Source organism: Anoplophora glabripennis, unplaced genomic scaffold, assembly GCF_000390285.2.
Source record: "Anoplophora glabripennis isolate ALB-LARVAE unplaced genomic scaffold, Agla_2.0 scaffold242, whole genome shotgun sequence".
NCBI classification, from domain to species: Eukaryota; Metazoa; Arthropoda; class Insecta; order Coleoptera; family Cerambycidae; genus Anoplophora; species Anoplophora glabripennis.
In genome coordinates, this window is record NW_019417087.1 from 608,268 (window position 1) to 625,769 (window position 17,502).

The window sequence follows — 17,502 nt, forward strand, 5'->3', positions numbered from 1 at the left end:
GAGTGTAACAGACAGACAGACGCGGCGGAGGATTTTGTTTTATAATATGTATTGACAAGCATTTTAAAAAATTTAATTTCATATTTCAATCAAAGTAGCCTGAGAAATAAAAATGATGGTTGCTACGAGAAGTGAAGCTACGATGAAACCACTTCAAGTAAAATGTGGAAACAAAAGCATCTCTTAGATTAGTCCTTGCAAGGGTGACAATAGGTCAGCAAGAGTGCAGGATATAGGGGTTGAGATATTCATAAAAACAATTGCGTACGGCATGAAACTTCGTGGCAATTGGCAATCAAAGCAGGAATTAAATCCGCGTAATCGTCCTCGTTTTTCATTCGTCTAGAATAATCTATAGACCAGATTTAGCGAAAAAACATAAACGCATGTAATTAGGCGTTCTCAGGCGATTATTATTTCAATTAAGGTTTCTTTAAGTCGTCATTACTTCAAAATTAGACATACTGCTTAAACATTTACGGCTCAAACGGCTATTCTCATTTAATTTATATTGTTAATAGCGAATTCTTTAATTATTTCCAATTATTACCGGGAATCTTCATTTTTCCCCCCTGCTCCATGTGTGGCACACCTGCGACTCGTACGGCAATACCAATTAAAAAAATCACAGTCGGCCACGGATTCCTCGGCCCGTATCGCTACACGAGACGCAACTGGCTGTGTCTAACGTTAAATGTGACATTATACATTTTTCCTTTCCTCGCGACGTATAGCTCGTATAGCTCGTTCTCTGGTGCTTTTTCTAGGCGGTTTAGAATCGGTATAATGTGTGAGAGTGGACATATTGCACTGGTGTCCATATTCAAGATACCCATGTTCTCTGTGATAAAAAGTTGAAATAAATCGGGCTTTTTTTAATAAAAATATTGAGCATTTTGATAATTTTACTTTAATTTGTGATATTTGAACTAAAACTGAGTAATTTCACTCACGTACTCGTATTTGGTGCACTTGTAACCAAAATCGGAGTAAATGTCCTCTTATTGAGTGACCTTACTCCATTCTATGGTTGTCGTGCGTTATCTTTGTCTATTCCCATCGTCCCCATTACGTTATCTCTTATGCCTTTAATACAATAATATTTAAATTTAAAATTTAAAGATAATATCAAGTGGTGCAAAACCACTCCAGATATTAATGGAATGGAAGTAACGGTTAAATTTAAATCATATTAGAGAAAAGTCAACTCTTAATTGGTTTTACATACTCAGAATAGAGTCAAAAGTCACTCACTTGATAGTTAGCAGTGAGAGCAGAAATTCACTCACTTCTGTTGCAATATTTTCATTCAGTTGGACTCTGGATACTAATAGAGTACATTATTGAGTAAGTGGGTGTGAATTCGAGTAATTTTTTTTACAGTGTATAGTGTCCTATAAGGAAGGAAAAATAATCAAAAAAGATTATAGAAATGTTCTCTTAGAATTTGTAGTAAATTACACAAAAACTATTGTACTTGCTTCAAAAGAAATTTAAGTAATAGGTTAACAATACAAAGAAATAACTAAATCTGAACAAGGTTGATATACGAAATAATAACAACTAAACATGAATGTAATATAAAAAATTCAAACATAGTTTAACATTGTTAAAAAATAAATATAAATCAGTTAAAAAAAATTGTAAAAATGATTTTATTTTGGTTCGCCATTTTGTGCGAAAGACAATTTTAATCATACATAAAAAGTTTTTCGTATAGTTCCACAAAATAACATCATCCTCTTTATTAGAAGTTTTTAAACAATTGGGATACTTATTTCCTTTACATGTACAGCAAAAGTTTTTTGTTATATCCTGCACAATATATAAAAATTTTCGTAAAAAAAAAGATCTGAAATGTTGATTTTAGTACCATTTATTTAATATAATGTATGTATATCCTATGGCAAAAATAAAAACGAACATATTTAAGAAAATTGTAGTAAAGCTAAATAATTTTAAATACAATTCATTGGTAATGTGAGACAAATTGTCGTTAGTCCTGATTTTTTTTTTATAAAAATTATAGCCAATACTGCTACAATTGTATATTTTTTTCGGTGTAGGTTTAACCAAGTTCCAAGTAACATTGAAAATAATTTTCAAGTTAGAAAGACAGTCATTCTGTTTTCGATGTGATGGCGGAAACGGATTGACCTTCTTAGTTTTATTATTATTATTATTTTTAAACGTTCTATAATGATATTAACTATATTTGCATACTTTTTTATAAGTATTTCATTTTGATTTAATTTATATTTTTCTGCTATTATTTTTGTATGACAATCTTGTTCAGATTTAGTTATTTTCGATAATATCTGTGTTAATATATTAATTAAAAAACTATAGGTATATTTTCAAAAAAATAGTTTCGTTGTTTGCCAAAATCTGAAAAATTCGAAAATTTGGCAAAAGTAATTTGTTTCCACAAAGTGAACTTATTTTTTTACACATGCGCTTTCTTATGAGAAGGAATCATTGTATTACCATTTTTGATCATTGTTTTACCATTTACTGAACGTTGAGTCTGAAGATGATTATATGAAAACAAACGAAACGTTGCCTGCATAAGTACTTCTTAATTTAAGACAAAAAATAACATGATCTTGTTGACAAATAGTATATTTTTACTTACATATATACGAAGAAAGGCCCTGTTCATATTTCGACGCAACTATCTCACTGTTTTACAAACTAACGCTCTCAACTGAGGATTATCGGGCAGTTAAACGGTGTCGGTTTTTATTTTCTGATTAGTTATCTACTCCTTATTTCAATACGCGGGTTTATTATTTAGACGCCGGGATCTTTGTTTTGCCAGTCTAGGCGTTTGTCGGAACTGGATAGATTTTTTTGCACGCCGATTATAAGTACATAAAAAATGAAGGTTTACGGTTTTGGCGCCCAAAATGATCTAACTAGTTCACAATCTGATATATACTGAGAGAACAGTGTGTTTGTCACAAAAAAGCGCCTTTTCGTGAAACATATGTACATATTTATATAAAAGAAATTTAATATTCAATCAGGCAATAATTTTTTTTTGTCTGCCAAAATATTTCTTTATTATCATTCATCAAGATGCCATTTCTCGTTTTTCTCTCATATAATTTTGAAATGTAATTTTATACTATTTAAAATTATGGATTACAGGAAATATTTCACGTAGTTTCCCGAAAATAACATTTGAATGTAATAAAATAATATTTGCAAAGAATAATTTCATTTAAAACTAAGTATCTGCTCATTTGATCCAAATACATTTTTTTGCATGTGACAAAGAAACTGTTCTCTCGACGTAAAAAAGGTGGCTCAGTTTTGATCACACCGTTAATAGACAAAAACAGCGTTTCGGCTCTATTTCCTTCCTTCTTCAATTGTAGCGCTGGCGAAAAATGTAGGAAAATCCGACGCCCCCACCATTGTTGTACGTTCAGCGGAAATTCGAGCAAACCTAATAACATATCGAATGCGGTCGGCCAGGCCAAAATATATCAACATTGGAGTTTTGGGTAAAATTAAATTAGCAAGTGATTAATTTCGAAGCGAACCGTCTAAAAGTTTAGAATTAAAATATATCGACTCCCGATCTCACCAACACCAATGGGATATCGAATTATAAATATCTGCTAAATATGTTTTGGAAGCTTTATGATATATTTCGTTAATTTGGACCTTAATTTATCGATTATTAACCGGCAATATATCCGTCTCCAGGGCCTTAATTACAACCCCTTGCACACACGCTCTCGAAGGAGATCGTTTTTTTTTTTACCAAAAATTTGTTGAATAATAACAAACATGCAATTAAAACTCAAATATTTATATACAGTGTGCTGATTTTCGAATAGGCATACACCTGCATTTGTAAACAGAGGCAGAGCTATCACTGGAGTCAGTTGTTCCTAGAAATTTTTCTTCGTATCATTGTGGTAAGTTAGTACCTACGTATTCGTAAAAAAAGTTTATAGCAAACATATTTCTGTGAATTCAGTTGTCGAATCCTATTTTATAAAACAAAAAAAAAAATGGTAAAAAATCTCATGCGCTGTTATAATCTGTGTTTAGTGAAAATTTTTAGAAAATTATGAGATAGCAACGTGAAAATGAAGTAATAAGTGATATACAGGGTGTTTTTTAAGTCCGTGATATAACTTTAAGGAATTATTCAAATCACAAATGATTAATTGTTTAAAGTCTGTGGTTTCGAGACTCATTGTCGAAGTTTCAGAAAATTACATTTATACGAATATTTCGGAACATGTTTGGCACCAATGAAATACTAGATATAATTATAATTAAAGATAAAAGTCATTTCTGAATTATTTTTTAAGTATATGATAAGATTAGTCAGTTGAGCACAATTAAAATATCTCTAAAATTATTCATTTCACGAAAAAATATTTAGAGAAGTGTATTAAATTTTAAATACAGTGATCACCAAAAGTCCAAAAAAGTCATTGTCGTGGAAATAATTATTGTTTTTTTGAGCAGTGCCCCTTTGCTGTGTTAGATATTTAAGAATTTTCACGCCAATTACTCTTTTGGCGTGAGTGAAAGCAACAAAGGTTCGAAGTCAATCCACTGAGTGAAATTATTGACTACGTTTTCACTCAATATTAGGCATTTTGATCATTTTACTCATTTGTGATGCGATATTTAAACTAAAACTGAGTACTTTCACTTAAATATAGGTACACCTTAAATAAATTTTTACGTAAACTCGTATTTGGTGCACTTGTACCTAAATCAGTGTAAATATCTTCATTATTGAGTGGTCCCACCATTTTTCATATTCAGATGCATTGTATTTGTCTGTTCCCATCGTCCCATTAGGTTATCTCGTGATCGTGGCATGGTGGATGGCAGTATGGCGTATGGTGTGCTTTGGAGTTGGACAAGTATCGGTTTATCTGGTTATTCTAGTGAAAATTGTTTTTAAATGCAGTGATTTAATTACAATAATTAAAGGCAATATATTAACTCTTGATTAATATTTGGTTAAATAAACGGATAGTTAAATTGTTATCTATAATTACGTATATGTAATGTACAATATAGGTTATGGCAATTTATTTATCCGATCAGTGAAGCAATCGAGACCTAAATTATTGTCTCTAAAACAAATCTGTGTTGAAACCACCATGTCTGTTTAGTAGTTTATGACAATGATATTTAAATTGAAATTTCAAGAAAATATAAAGTGGTGCAAAAGCACTCCAAACGTTAATAATATGGAAGCATTTATTAAGTAAATTGTACACAATAGCAGACTTAATTTCAAATAACATGATTTTAACCCAAAAATTATACAAATTTATTAAATTACAAAAAAGTGATTAGAAAATACCGATTTACATTTCTTAATTTCAAAGGTTAATATATATTATAAAAAAAAGAATGTAGTTAATTAATTTCAACACTGTGTATTCTAATGAATCATTTATGAGTGATTTATTTTTGCACTCAATACTTAGTTAATTAAAAACCAAGTCTGAGTAAAAAATGACTCAAAAGTTAAATTTAAATCATATTAGAGAAAAAGTCAGCTCTAAATTGGTTTTATATACTCAGAATAGAGTCAAAACTCACTCAACTGATTGTTAGCAGTAACTCGAGTTTGAGTAAAGCTCACGCATTTCTGGTGCAATAGTTTCACTCAGTTGTACTCATACTAATAGAGTGAAAATTTCACTCAATCAGAAATTGATACATTATTGAGTAAAATTGTGTGAAATTTGATTGAAATTTTTTTACAGTGTAGGGAATTATTACTACAAAATTGGTAACTAATGAAAGTATATTGTATAGACCGTAGTTGACAGATAAATGAGACTGGCGATTCCTTCATATTCGTCTGATTTTTACACATGTAGGTCATAAAATTCATACGAAAAATGTTTTTACATCAGGACGGCCAAACAAAGCGATAAACTAATCCATTCCGGCCTATAGAGAGGGATATTTTTAAAAGGCCATATCTCGCCAGAATATAAAATTTGGTCCTTCAGGCCGGATATCTCCGAGTTCAATAAATTGCGAGCGAACCCTTAAAATTCGAGGCAAAAAACGCGGAAGGGTGAAATTACTAATACCTCCGCATCCGCGAAAATATACTCTAGAAGCGTAAATTGGCCCCGGATCGAGACAAAGCGCTCGCGATCCACCCGGAAAAGTCCGGGGCGCCGGACCCGCCGAATCGCTCGCCGCTCCGTACGAAATATTAAATCTCGTATGTATATGAGGAATATTCCGAATGCGGGTCTAAATTTATAAGTGCCGGCGTTTTTTTTTCCACCCTTTGGTTCGTTGCCGTAGTCTGAAATCGCAGAGACAGAAATTAGGGGCGGCTACCCTTATCAAAAAAAGTGGACGACGCGCCGCTTTTTCCACGGTTAATTGTATTATATTATTCAGAAATTGGCTATGCACTGGAAGAGGGTGGAAAGTACCTGGACGGGGACGGCGTCCGTCACCGAAATGCATACGAATTAAAAGCGAGAATAAATCCAGGAAAAACAGTAAATTTGTGAATATGTTTCACAAATACTGTATACGGAATGATTCCCGACAATCGTTGCACTTTAATTTTCACCTTGCTAGGACTTAGATCTGGCTAGGCTGCTGGCCGTTGTAACATTCTTGTGAGTGATTGTTAAACCGTAAAGTTGCAGCTAACTGTCACGTAATAATCTGCACATGAAATATATTGCAATAACTAAAAATTTAAAGATACTATTACATAAACAACATACTGGACCCAACAGATCACCTTGAGGCGCACCTATGTTATGGACCTGCTCCAGCTTTCTAATCCCGTTTGAGGTATTTATGAGCGATTGTGGCGAACTTCTTAAATGTTGTTTCCTGAACAGCGGCTACATTTAGAAATGCCGAAAGAAGATCGCGACGATATTTATGTATCTTAACGCATATGCTGAGATTCTCAAACGTCTATATATAAGCTTCTGGTAGACAATTGTCTTGTATCAAATAACTCGAAAACAGTTTCATTTATAGACTATTTTTCAGTCCAGTTCTGGCACTTGTTCATATATTTCATATCCCCATCACATTAAATTCAATTGTTTGGGCTCGTCAGGAAGACGGCTGCGATATTTTGGCAACGATCTAATCACGATATCCCAAGTTTATTAACTCAAATTAAAGATGACCGACATTGTGTGTCGGAGTATGCGAAAGTTAAGTGCTTCCGAACACCTTAATAAAAATAATTTACTATGAAACATATAGTAAACAAGTAGAAGGGAAACTTCATGAGATATTTGCAGCTTATTGGAATTTAATCAATGTTTTACAATAAACTACCACATCCATACTTTCATATTGCCACCTAGGCATAATTAAAGATTTCCTACAGGAATGTAACGTGTTCTGTCAAGTTAGACTCCGGTAGATATTCAATTAATTATACACAGTTAAATTATATGGCATACGAGCCTTTCAATTTTATTCATAGAATATATTTTAATGTAAGTACGTGACTTCGATGTCCGAGTTATAGAGATATGTAATTATTTGTCTTTAATGCTTTGTATTCCATGTTACTCGACGAGTAATTGTTATTTTTCGCTCTCTAGCGCAAATATCAAGATCGTTATTAGCTTTGCAGATAAATAGTGCCGCTGTATTCCACATTAGATGTAAAGATTTACATAAAATGGTATGTTGACAATAAAAATAAAGCATTTGGTGTCCTATGGAAAACGTTTATTTCCATTTAAATATGTAAAACCTTAATCGATAGAGAAAATGTAAAACTACTCAAAGAGGGATGCAATAATAAATGTAGTCACCTCAGTACAAAAAAAAATAACACAGATAGTTCTCCGCAACCGGAGTTTTAAGAAGGAATTTAGGTACATATACATGTTTTATTGTTACACATGTTACATAGCTGAGGGATATACATAGAATATATGAAAATATACAGCTGTTGTTTATTCTAAAAATTTGTTAGGTACTGCGATATTGTTCCTTGAAATCTTTTTATATACGTATATAAAAATCAATATTAGTCTGTGTGTCTCTTATAGAGTCGAAAACTTTCTATCGAATGAGCTGAAATTTATGGGTTATGTTCGACATATTACTGGAAAGGTTCAGAAAGTGGTTTGAACAATTTCCGATAGGTGGTGTTGTGCATTATACACCATACAATATTGCCAATCGATTGAAATTTCAATGTTTTTTCCAATGTCCAATAAATATTTAAATAATAATTTATTTAAAAAAATTTCACTCAAATTTCACTCAATTTTACTCAATAATGTTTCAATTTCTGTCCACACCTGCAATTGAGTGAAATTTTCAGTCTATTCGTGTGAGTATAACTGAGTGAAACTATTGCATCAGAAATGAGTGAGTTTTACTCAAATCCGAGTTTTTGCTAACTATCAATTGAGTGACTTTTGACTCTATTCTGAGTATATAAAACCAATTTAGAGTTGACTTTTTCTCTAGTATGATTTAAATTTAACTATTATTGAGTCATTTTTTACTCAGACTTGGTTTTTAATTAACTAAATATTGAGTGCGAAAATAAATCACTTATAAATGATTAATTAGGATATACAGTGTTGAAATTAATTAGACACTATACAGCGTGTTCTGCAAATGATGAACTTTCAAATTAGGAGAGATATTGTAAAAATAATGTCTCAAATCTACGTTTTTTTTTTGACCACTTTATATTTTCTTGAAATTTTAATTAAAATATCATTGTCATTATCTACTAAACATTCATGGTGGTTTCAACACATATTTGTTTGAGAGACAATAATTTAGGTCTAGATTGGTTCACTGATCGGATAAATAAATTGCCATAACCTATATTGTATATTATAAATACGTAATTATAACAATTTAACTATCCGTTTAATTAGCCAAATATGAATCGAGATTTAATATATTGTCTTTAATTATTGTAATTAAATCACTGTATTTAAATACAATTTTCACTAGAATAACCATAAACAGATACTTGTGCAACTCCAAAGCACACCATACGCCATACTGCCATCCACCACGCCACTTTCACGATATAACCTAATGGGATGATGGGAACAGACAAAGACAATGCATTTGGATATGAAAAAGCGTGAGATCACTCAGGAATGAGGATATTTACTCTGATTTAGGTACAAATGCACCAAATACGAGTTTACGTGAAGAATTTATTTAAGTAGTACCTATATTTGAGTGAAAGTACTCAGTTTTAGTTTAAATATAATCACAAATGAGTAAAATGATCAATATTGAGTGAAAATGTAAATAATTTCACTCAATAGATTCACTTCGAACCTTTATTGTTTTCGCTCACACCGACTTTTTTACAGTGTAATTTGTATTAATGTATTGCAGTGATTGAATAGTGAATCTACTTGCTCAATGTGATTACTTCTGGCCCAATTTCATGGCTGATCCTTTTTGATGTAAGGGGATGTTTATTTAAAAAGTTTTTCTTATCATTACGGCAAACACACCCAATCAGTTAAAACGTAGTTACTGAAGTTGCCACAAATTAATTATTATAGAACATATACAATATTTTTTCTCCAATACAGAACTTTTTAAAATAAAATACTTAAGGCTCGGCACCAAGCAGGGCCCACATATTGAAAATTACGCTAAACGAGTTTGGATTAAAATATATTCGACATGTAAAAAAATAATGTAACAACAAATCTACCGAAGCACACTTCGCTTTTATATTAAATAGTTATTGTAACTTCTACATATTTGTTTATATTATAATGACAAATCTGCTATATGACTGCATTATTTAAATTATTGTTTAAATGATGAATTTTTAAATAAAATGGATAACTTTTTTCCAATATTCCGCCTTAAATTTTCTACAAAGGTACCATGGGCCATGCTATGAATTTTTGACATTGAATTTTTGTATATCTATTGTTATTAAATATACCTACTAGTGTAGTGCTTTGATAAACAAATGATTATAAAAAATGCGTTCAGATTTAGTAATAATGCGACTTGTAAGTGGTTAATAAAATTAACGTGGGTTTTATTTTATTTGAGACGTTACATAATTCTAGTCTTATGAAAAAGCAACGGCCTTAGTGCTGTTGGACAGATTTTTAGTGGTTTATCTCTTGCAAACATTTACAAACTAATTATTTGTATTTCTTTATTTGTATGTGTAATAAATAAACAGAAGTATTCAATGTTCCAATACAGAATTATATTTTAAAAAGTACAAACTATTTTAGAATAAAGAAGTAAATATTCTTCCAATACTTTATGAACAAAAAACAATACAAATACACGACCTACATTAAGTGAACACTTACAACAGTACAAATCCATAACTGTGATTAAAATATTCATATTAATAATTAAACTCGAATTAGGTAAACATAGAATTGTTACCTTTTTTATTGAGTTGCGCTGAGATTGAAACTTACATAAAAAAACAATTGTTAAGGGCACCTAACGTCGTTTGATATTAAAAATAAATTTACTATTAGCATAATTACAATTTATTTACGTTTGCAACCACATTGCAATAAAGGTTTTTGACAAATATCTTGCGCATATCCTAGACTGCCACGTATTTGCTCTTGGAGGAAAAGAATAAATGCATAAGCAGAAACGGCGGCTCTCTCGTCGAAGGGGGATGAAACGGCGCTACCGTGCAGTGGCGCCACCCCTCGCGAGCGCGGCACTCTCCCGAAACCTCAGATTCCGCTTAGACACCGCACTGTTAGGACTTTGATGCTCCACTTACGCGCACCAAACCGTCCTTACACACTTTCTTACTTAATTTTTATTGACGCCAATAAAAATTAAGTGTATTACTATAGGATTGACGGACATTTTTAATGTCAGGTTTTACAGTCGGTCCTAGAGGGTGATTTATTGAGCGCCGCGATCGATAAAACTGTTTTATTTTTAAATCGTCGATAAATCTTCGTCCTGCCTGCGAGAAGGTGACGGATTTACTTCAGTTTCGAATCGTATAAGGCCGCGACGGGATATTTATTAGCGACAATTTGTTGTTTAATTATACACAAATGCCTGATTTTCCAATACAGTCCGGCGTGGGCAGGGAATTAGCATCGCGACTTAATAAATGTTGAAACGCGCGGGGAATAATAAATATCGCCAAAGGTTACCTCGATAATAAACATAAATTTAATATTAATTTTCTCGAAAATCGATAACCGTTTGTAAGAATCTTGAGATGTGGGTATTGGACAGCGTGAGCGTATAAATGTTATTACTTTTACGTCTCTATTTTTAAAGAACGGGAATAAATGGCCGCCTATAAACTATGGGTCTTTAAGAACAGAACTCGTTTGGGAATTTGTTTTGGAATTCTTGGGAGTCCAGTATTTATTAAGTCAAAAAGATTAAATCGAGCGTACAACATCCACGGGTTGCCGCGACCTCACATTTTTCAACTTTGACACTGCGATCTCGGCTTATAAGCCACGCAAATCCATTCACAAATTTTAGCAAACTTAAGAAAATATGAAAATCACTCCCGAATATTCTTCGTTTGTAACCTTGAAATTTTTTATATCCCAGCGACTATTCTTTTTATTCATTGCTGTATATAGATATCAGGGTTAAAAGTACTATTTTGAAAACCGTAGCTATATTCTTCTATGCCATTTACATTTGTAATATTCATCACAGTAAAAACTTTGCAGTATTTGTTTTGCAAAGAACAAATTGTAGTACTTGCACCTATACCAAAACCTAATGTAGATACTATCAATTCAAATATAGAAACAAATTCAATTTAAAAATTGCGATACAACTTGTGAGAGAACCTATAAAAGTTACGTCAATTCTACCAATTAATATTCGATTTATTCCCATAAATAACCACAGCTGCCGATATCATTATGAAATTCTACCGTTTAACACCTTGCAATGAAAAACAGAAACATTTTTCTGATTTAAATGAGTACTATGTCTCCTAAAAGTGTATAACATCATTTCAAAAACACTCCGTATACATATTTCAATACAACTAACGGCACTAAGAATGTTGTGCATATTTTACAGGACTCTGATCGATCTAAAGATACAACATCTTGCAATAATTAAACTTTGAAGCCTAACTGAACTCTAATAAATGAATTGTGTGGTACTATTAATTAATAAACATAGTTCAATGGCCCCAAAGTGTTTGGATGATTAGCAACTATATTGTATTTTTACCACACTTCTGATTATTTCATCGCAAGATCGATAACTAAATCTACAGGTAAATGTGATAGTGCTCAAAATTTACTTGAAAGTTATAACTACTATGAACCTTTTCAAATCGTCTTAAGTATTTTATGCTGGAGATTTGTAACAAACCGTTTTATATATCATTTGAAGCAAATAGCAGTAATGTTGTACTTATTTTGCAGAACTGTGATCAAACTAAACATCTAACAATTAAACTTTGACGACTAAAGCAATTCCAATAAACAGAAGGAAAGATACGTATATAATTGTTAATTAACAAACATAATTCTATAGTCTCACGTTGTTTGAGAGATTAGTAATTATTCCGAAACTGGTTAGTTTGACGTAACATGCATTCTGAATTTTTACCACACTTTTGAATTTTTACCAACTCTAATATGTGTCGATAACTAAATCTAGGCAAATGGGTAGATCTTGATAGCGCTTCGGGATATTTATGAAGTGGAATATTAAAAAAAATACACAACTAAGATTTTGTTTACGGTTCCATAATATTAATTAATATAGTCGCGAGGATAGTTTCTGTTATTTAATTGAATTAAAACATATTTCGACAACGTTCGGAAAGCGTATGGGCCATAAATTACCACTGTAATTTGATAGGATTTTGAAAGTAATAATAATAATTGCTTGTTTAATTGGCTGTTGATTAAATTTATTTCTTCCTATTATAAATAACCGAAAATGTAAGCCTAGGGTTACATTAATTCCCCATTACTCAATCTCGGTCTCGCGTTATGGATTTTTTCGATTTTAGCCATCCTTTCATGAATGCGGATCCTCGTGTGATTTATTCACAAATTATTTTTTATTAATTATTATTCGATATCGAGTGATTTATTTATTTACCTGGTTTTATTTATGTGTGCGTTTTCCGTAAATAATTAGTTTTATTTATAGATCAGGCTTATAAAAAGAATTCTGTGTGTTTGTAACAGAAATATTAACCTAGTTTATTTTGATTCCATTGTAAATTATACACGTTTACTGAATATTTCTTGTTTTTGATTTTAATGTACTTGTAATAATTGTTTGGATGATAATAATTAGATAAGTCTCTATACATGTTTTCAAACATCTTCCATCCTATAAGTCCATTAATTTGTATTTTTTGTTTTTTTTTAATAAAACTTTGAACTCTGTTAAAATGCATTTATGTTTGTATAGGTATATATTTCATTGTGTTTAACATATTGCTTTGTGCAATTGATACGAAATTTCACACGGTGTTTATACTTTAAATATATCTTACAAAATTTAGTGAACTGATTAATGTAAGTTATTAGACATCTTTTCATCTCCATACGACTTTGTAATATTGTTCTACGTCTGTCGAAAAATTAATCACTTTTCCGTCTAATAGGCCAATATATCTATTTGTAGTCTTTGATGTCTCGAATCCTGACAGGCCAAAGATACATTTTTCTCTCACAAGTCTTGTAGGATTTTGAATATATCTCGAGTTAATTTATTTCACGAATGACATCTTATATTCACTGCTTCAAATCTTCTTAATTTCATCATATTTGGTTTGTCTATTTCAGCGTTTTATTATTATTTTAAAGGTTTTGGTACTAACATTTTTTTTAAATGCATGTGTTTTGGATAAAGAATTTTTGGAATAAACGGAGTGGAATTTCTTACGCGTCACTGTAATTTTTTTCCACATCTTTGACAATTTTCGTCACAGATTTTTTTCTCGTTTTCGCCTTAAAACTACTGCAAGACCCTACCTGTTGCCAGAACTGTGCCAGAAGGTAGATCCTCTCTTTCTTGAACAGCCAGTCCATCGACTGCATAGCCTGCAGGTCCATATCTCCCCCCGGGGGCGGCAAGTTGGCTGCCGCTGTGGGCTGCATATGTTCCAACTCCGCCAGTTTTGGGCAACAACTCCGAACTATCCTACCGGAAGAACGAAGGGGAACCGTCCGTAGAAGAATCACCTCTCAAGAACAACCGCGACACAGCCGCAACTCATCGTTTCTTATTTATTTTTCATTCACTTGTTCTTTGAAAACTCAAAACACATCCATCGCAGTAGGCTGTCCGAACTGCCTCGATTGTCCGCCGCGCGCGTCTTTGTTTCTACTTTGACGTTTGTTGGAATTTTATTTTTAATGCTTGTGTGTATATATATTTTTTTATGAATATGTAAACAACGGTTGAATAACCGTCCTGTCACTGTCACACTCGCCTCGGTGCCCGGCTGGGTTCGCCGTCGATGCGTATGAACGGAAGCACAGCAGTCGGAAGTTTGTAAACTTGTTAATCACACGGGGTTGATGCTCAACTGTCGTGTTCAACCCACTCGGATCCACGTGCTTTCATCGGGATATCTACCCCAAGACTGGCGACTCGCTAGAATCTTGCATGGTGCATTCGGAGCGACGTTCTTGCCTCTCTCTCGCGCCGTCTTCTGTTTTGCGCGGGCTCCGCCCCTATTGTTGGGACCAGGCGCCCTCTGGCGGCGCCCGCGATTCTCTCCCTCTCTGTCTGGGCCGCGGCGGGGCGTATGTCGCCTCTCGTCCGGCGCGCGGATCCGCGATGGCCAATGCAAGCGCTGTAAAGTAAAGGCTGATATTTTCTTTTTACTAAAATCGAAAGATATCTATGTGCGCATTTCGACTACCCCTTCCTTCACGTATATTATAAGGTTTTTTTTCGTGACGGATGAGAGTTTAGGGGCGATTTCGGGGCGCATGTGCTGGCTATAGTGTGTTTTGTGTTTTTGGTACAGGATCATGTAAGGGGATTTTGAAGGTTTCCTTTTTTCAGCCGGCAGGAGTGGGATGTGTTCTTCCTTATTTTTTTCGGCGGCACAGGTAAAGGTGATCGTTGACTTCTGATGGTCTTGGGTGGTTTCCACCCTTCCGATGGTAATTTTTAACGCTTCGCCCTCGTTCGCGTGAGTTTTTTTGTGCAGGTACTTGTTGATGCACAGTTATATTCGTAAATGGTAAGCACGACTTAAGTGTTGCTGTTGCATGTGTTTTTGGAATTAGCCATACGCTTCGACGTAGCTTCTTTCGTCCTTTGCGTCGATTTTGAGCAGGATAATGGTCAATTTTTAGGTCGTTCCTCAATTTTAAGCTTATTCTCACTGTGTTCGCGTCTATGCTCTTTAAAAAAATATTTTACATGAGTTTGAAGTTTCAAATTAAATGCTTTGGGATAGTTTAACGTTTTTTCTTTGTGAATACCTACGCATTGGTTATTGAATTTTTAACGCAACGACTTTACGATATTATGGATATCTTCAATCTTCTCTTTGGGATAAAAAAATTAAATTTCTTTCTGAAAAAACAACTGACTGAAGAAGTTTCTGATTAAGTGAAATTCCTATGGGTGTTTCTTCTACCCTTTCTGTTGACTGAAAATATATTAATCACAAATTCAGTGTGTTTTATGTAGTTAGTTGAAAATATCTTCCGCTGAATTAAATAGCTCATTTTCACCGTGCAATTCTCATTTCATATCTTCAATAGTTTCATTATCATTATTTAAATGTAGCTGAACTATCTTGTAACAGATCGCTCATATTTTTAGTCTTATTCCTCAAATTCAATTTTTCTTTATGTGTGGGATTGTAGGAAAATAAATATTTTATAGCGACTTTAATCATACCATAATAATTCAATTATTTAATTATTAAAACATCAAGTTTTATGGTAGGTAATTACTACCAGTATTTATTTGAGTAAAATATAACAAATTAATAGTAACTAACTATACGAAAAATGTAATCGAAGTGCACCCCACTTTTTTCAGATACTGAAATAAATAGATATATAGGTGCATATCGGAAGCTTATAAAACAGTTATAAAACAACTCTCTATAAAGATAATGTTAGAAATATTTTCATTACAGCGCACATGCGTATGTGTTAGATACAAGTAATTATATAATTATCTTTTGCAATATTAGTTTTTCTCAATTGCTTTTAAGTAGATATTTTGTTGATAATGTCAAGTCGTTGCTATGTTTTAATAATATAAAGATTTGCTTTAATATCTGTATAATTTTTTCCACCTTTGGGGGATTAAATATTTCAAAAATAGTACAAAAGTTGGAACCATATAATACCTAATATTTTAAGTTGTTTATAGAGAATGTTATATATAACGGTTTATTGATTTGATTCTTCATTGTCTGATTTAAAATGAATTAGTAGATAATACCGTTAATGAAATAGAAAACAATTATTAAAATAATTATACCATTTGTACTTAATTATAACATAAAAACATCTACGTAGATGCCGCAATCCGTTTCATACGTCGAAATATCCCACAATTCCTTCGTCTATCATGTGTTGTGTCACCATTTATTTGTAACGATATTTATAGGTATATTTTTAATGTTTCTCTCAGTTAGAACAAAATTATGTCAAGATAATTTTTTTTAAAACGCTGATAGGTACTGTTAGGTATTTCTGAAAAAAGAATTTCGTTACCTCAGAATTTATATTTTGGATTATATTTCCCGCTACGTATGAATTTGGTGAAGTGAAAAAATTGATAAAATACGAGATAAAATCTAAAATTCCTGCACATCTTGCTTGTATAATGACTTCAGACGAATTTGGTTTGAGTTATTACGGCTCATACGAGATAAATGATGTTTTTGGAAGCAGTTATAATTTTTTAATTATTCGGAATAAGATTTAATTGATTTATAGGCTTAATGGGGAAGTTTAATACTGTTTGCTAAAATAAAACTTTATTTGTCAAAAACATAAGATATTGTTTTTTTTAATACGGTATTTGTGACACTGAAATTATTATTTTTAATTAAGTAACCCCCATGCGCCGCATCGGTCAAAGGGGTTGATTTTGTAAATTTAGACAAAGGCAATCAAAATGTTAGAAAATGGTTAGAAACATATACATATACAATTTTTTAATTTTCAGATTCTCCCTTTGTGATATGATGTTTTCTAACATTTATAATGTATTGAAAAGTTTTGAATAAAATTGTCCGCAACCAGTTTGAAAAATTCCTAATATTAACTTTTTAATTCGAGGTAAACCTTGAATATACGGTAATTTTACAGTATAGGTACGTATATTATGTAACAATTTGGTGTTGCCAGAAATTATTTTTATATTCAGTGTTTTCAAAAGCTCTATTGCAAATCTTCCTGGATATTGATTACATAATATTTTTTAACGAATCCTATTTCATTTTTAAAATTTGATCCTTTCAAGAACTAAATTTTGTCATATAAAAATTTTACCGCACCTATC

General features: G+C 32.2%; 1 protein-coding gene across 4 annotated transcripts in view; it reads right to left on the reverse strand.

The window, feature by feature from the left end:
• The window catches only part of LOC108905990 (homeobox protein cut), a 184,991-nt gene extending 170,403 nt beyond the window's left edge, over nucleotides 1-14,588 (reverse strand). For all 4 annotated transcript variants that reach the window (XM_018709104.1, XM_018709102.1, XM_018709103.1 and 1 more), the window contains exon 1: nucleotides 13,989-14,588. In XM_018709104.1, the coding sequence (XP_018564620.1) occupies nucleotides 13,989-14,114 (126 nt within the window). In that variant the 5' untranslated portion in view covers nucleotides 14,115-14,588. The remainder of the gene's footprint in view (nucleotides 1-13,988) is intronic.
• Between the last annotated feature and the right edge of the window lie 2,914 nt (nucleotides 14,589-17,502).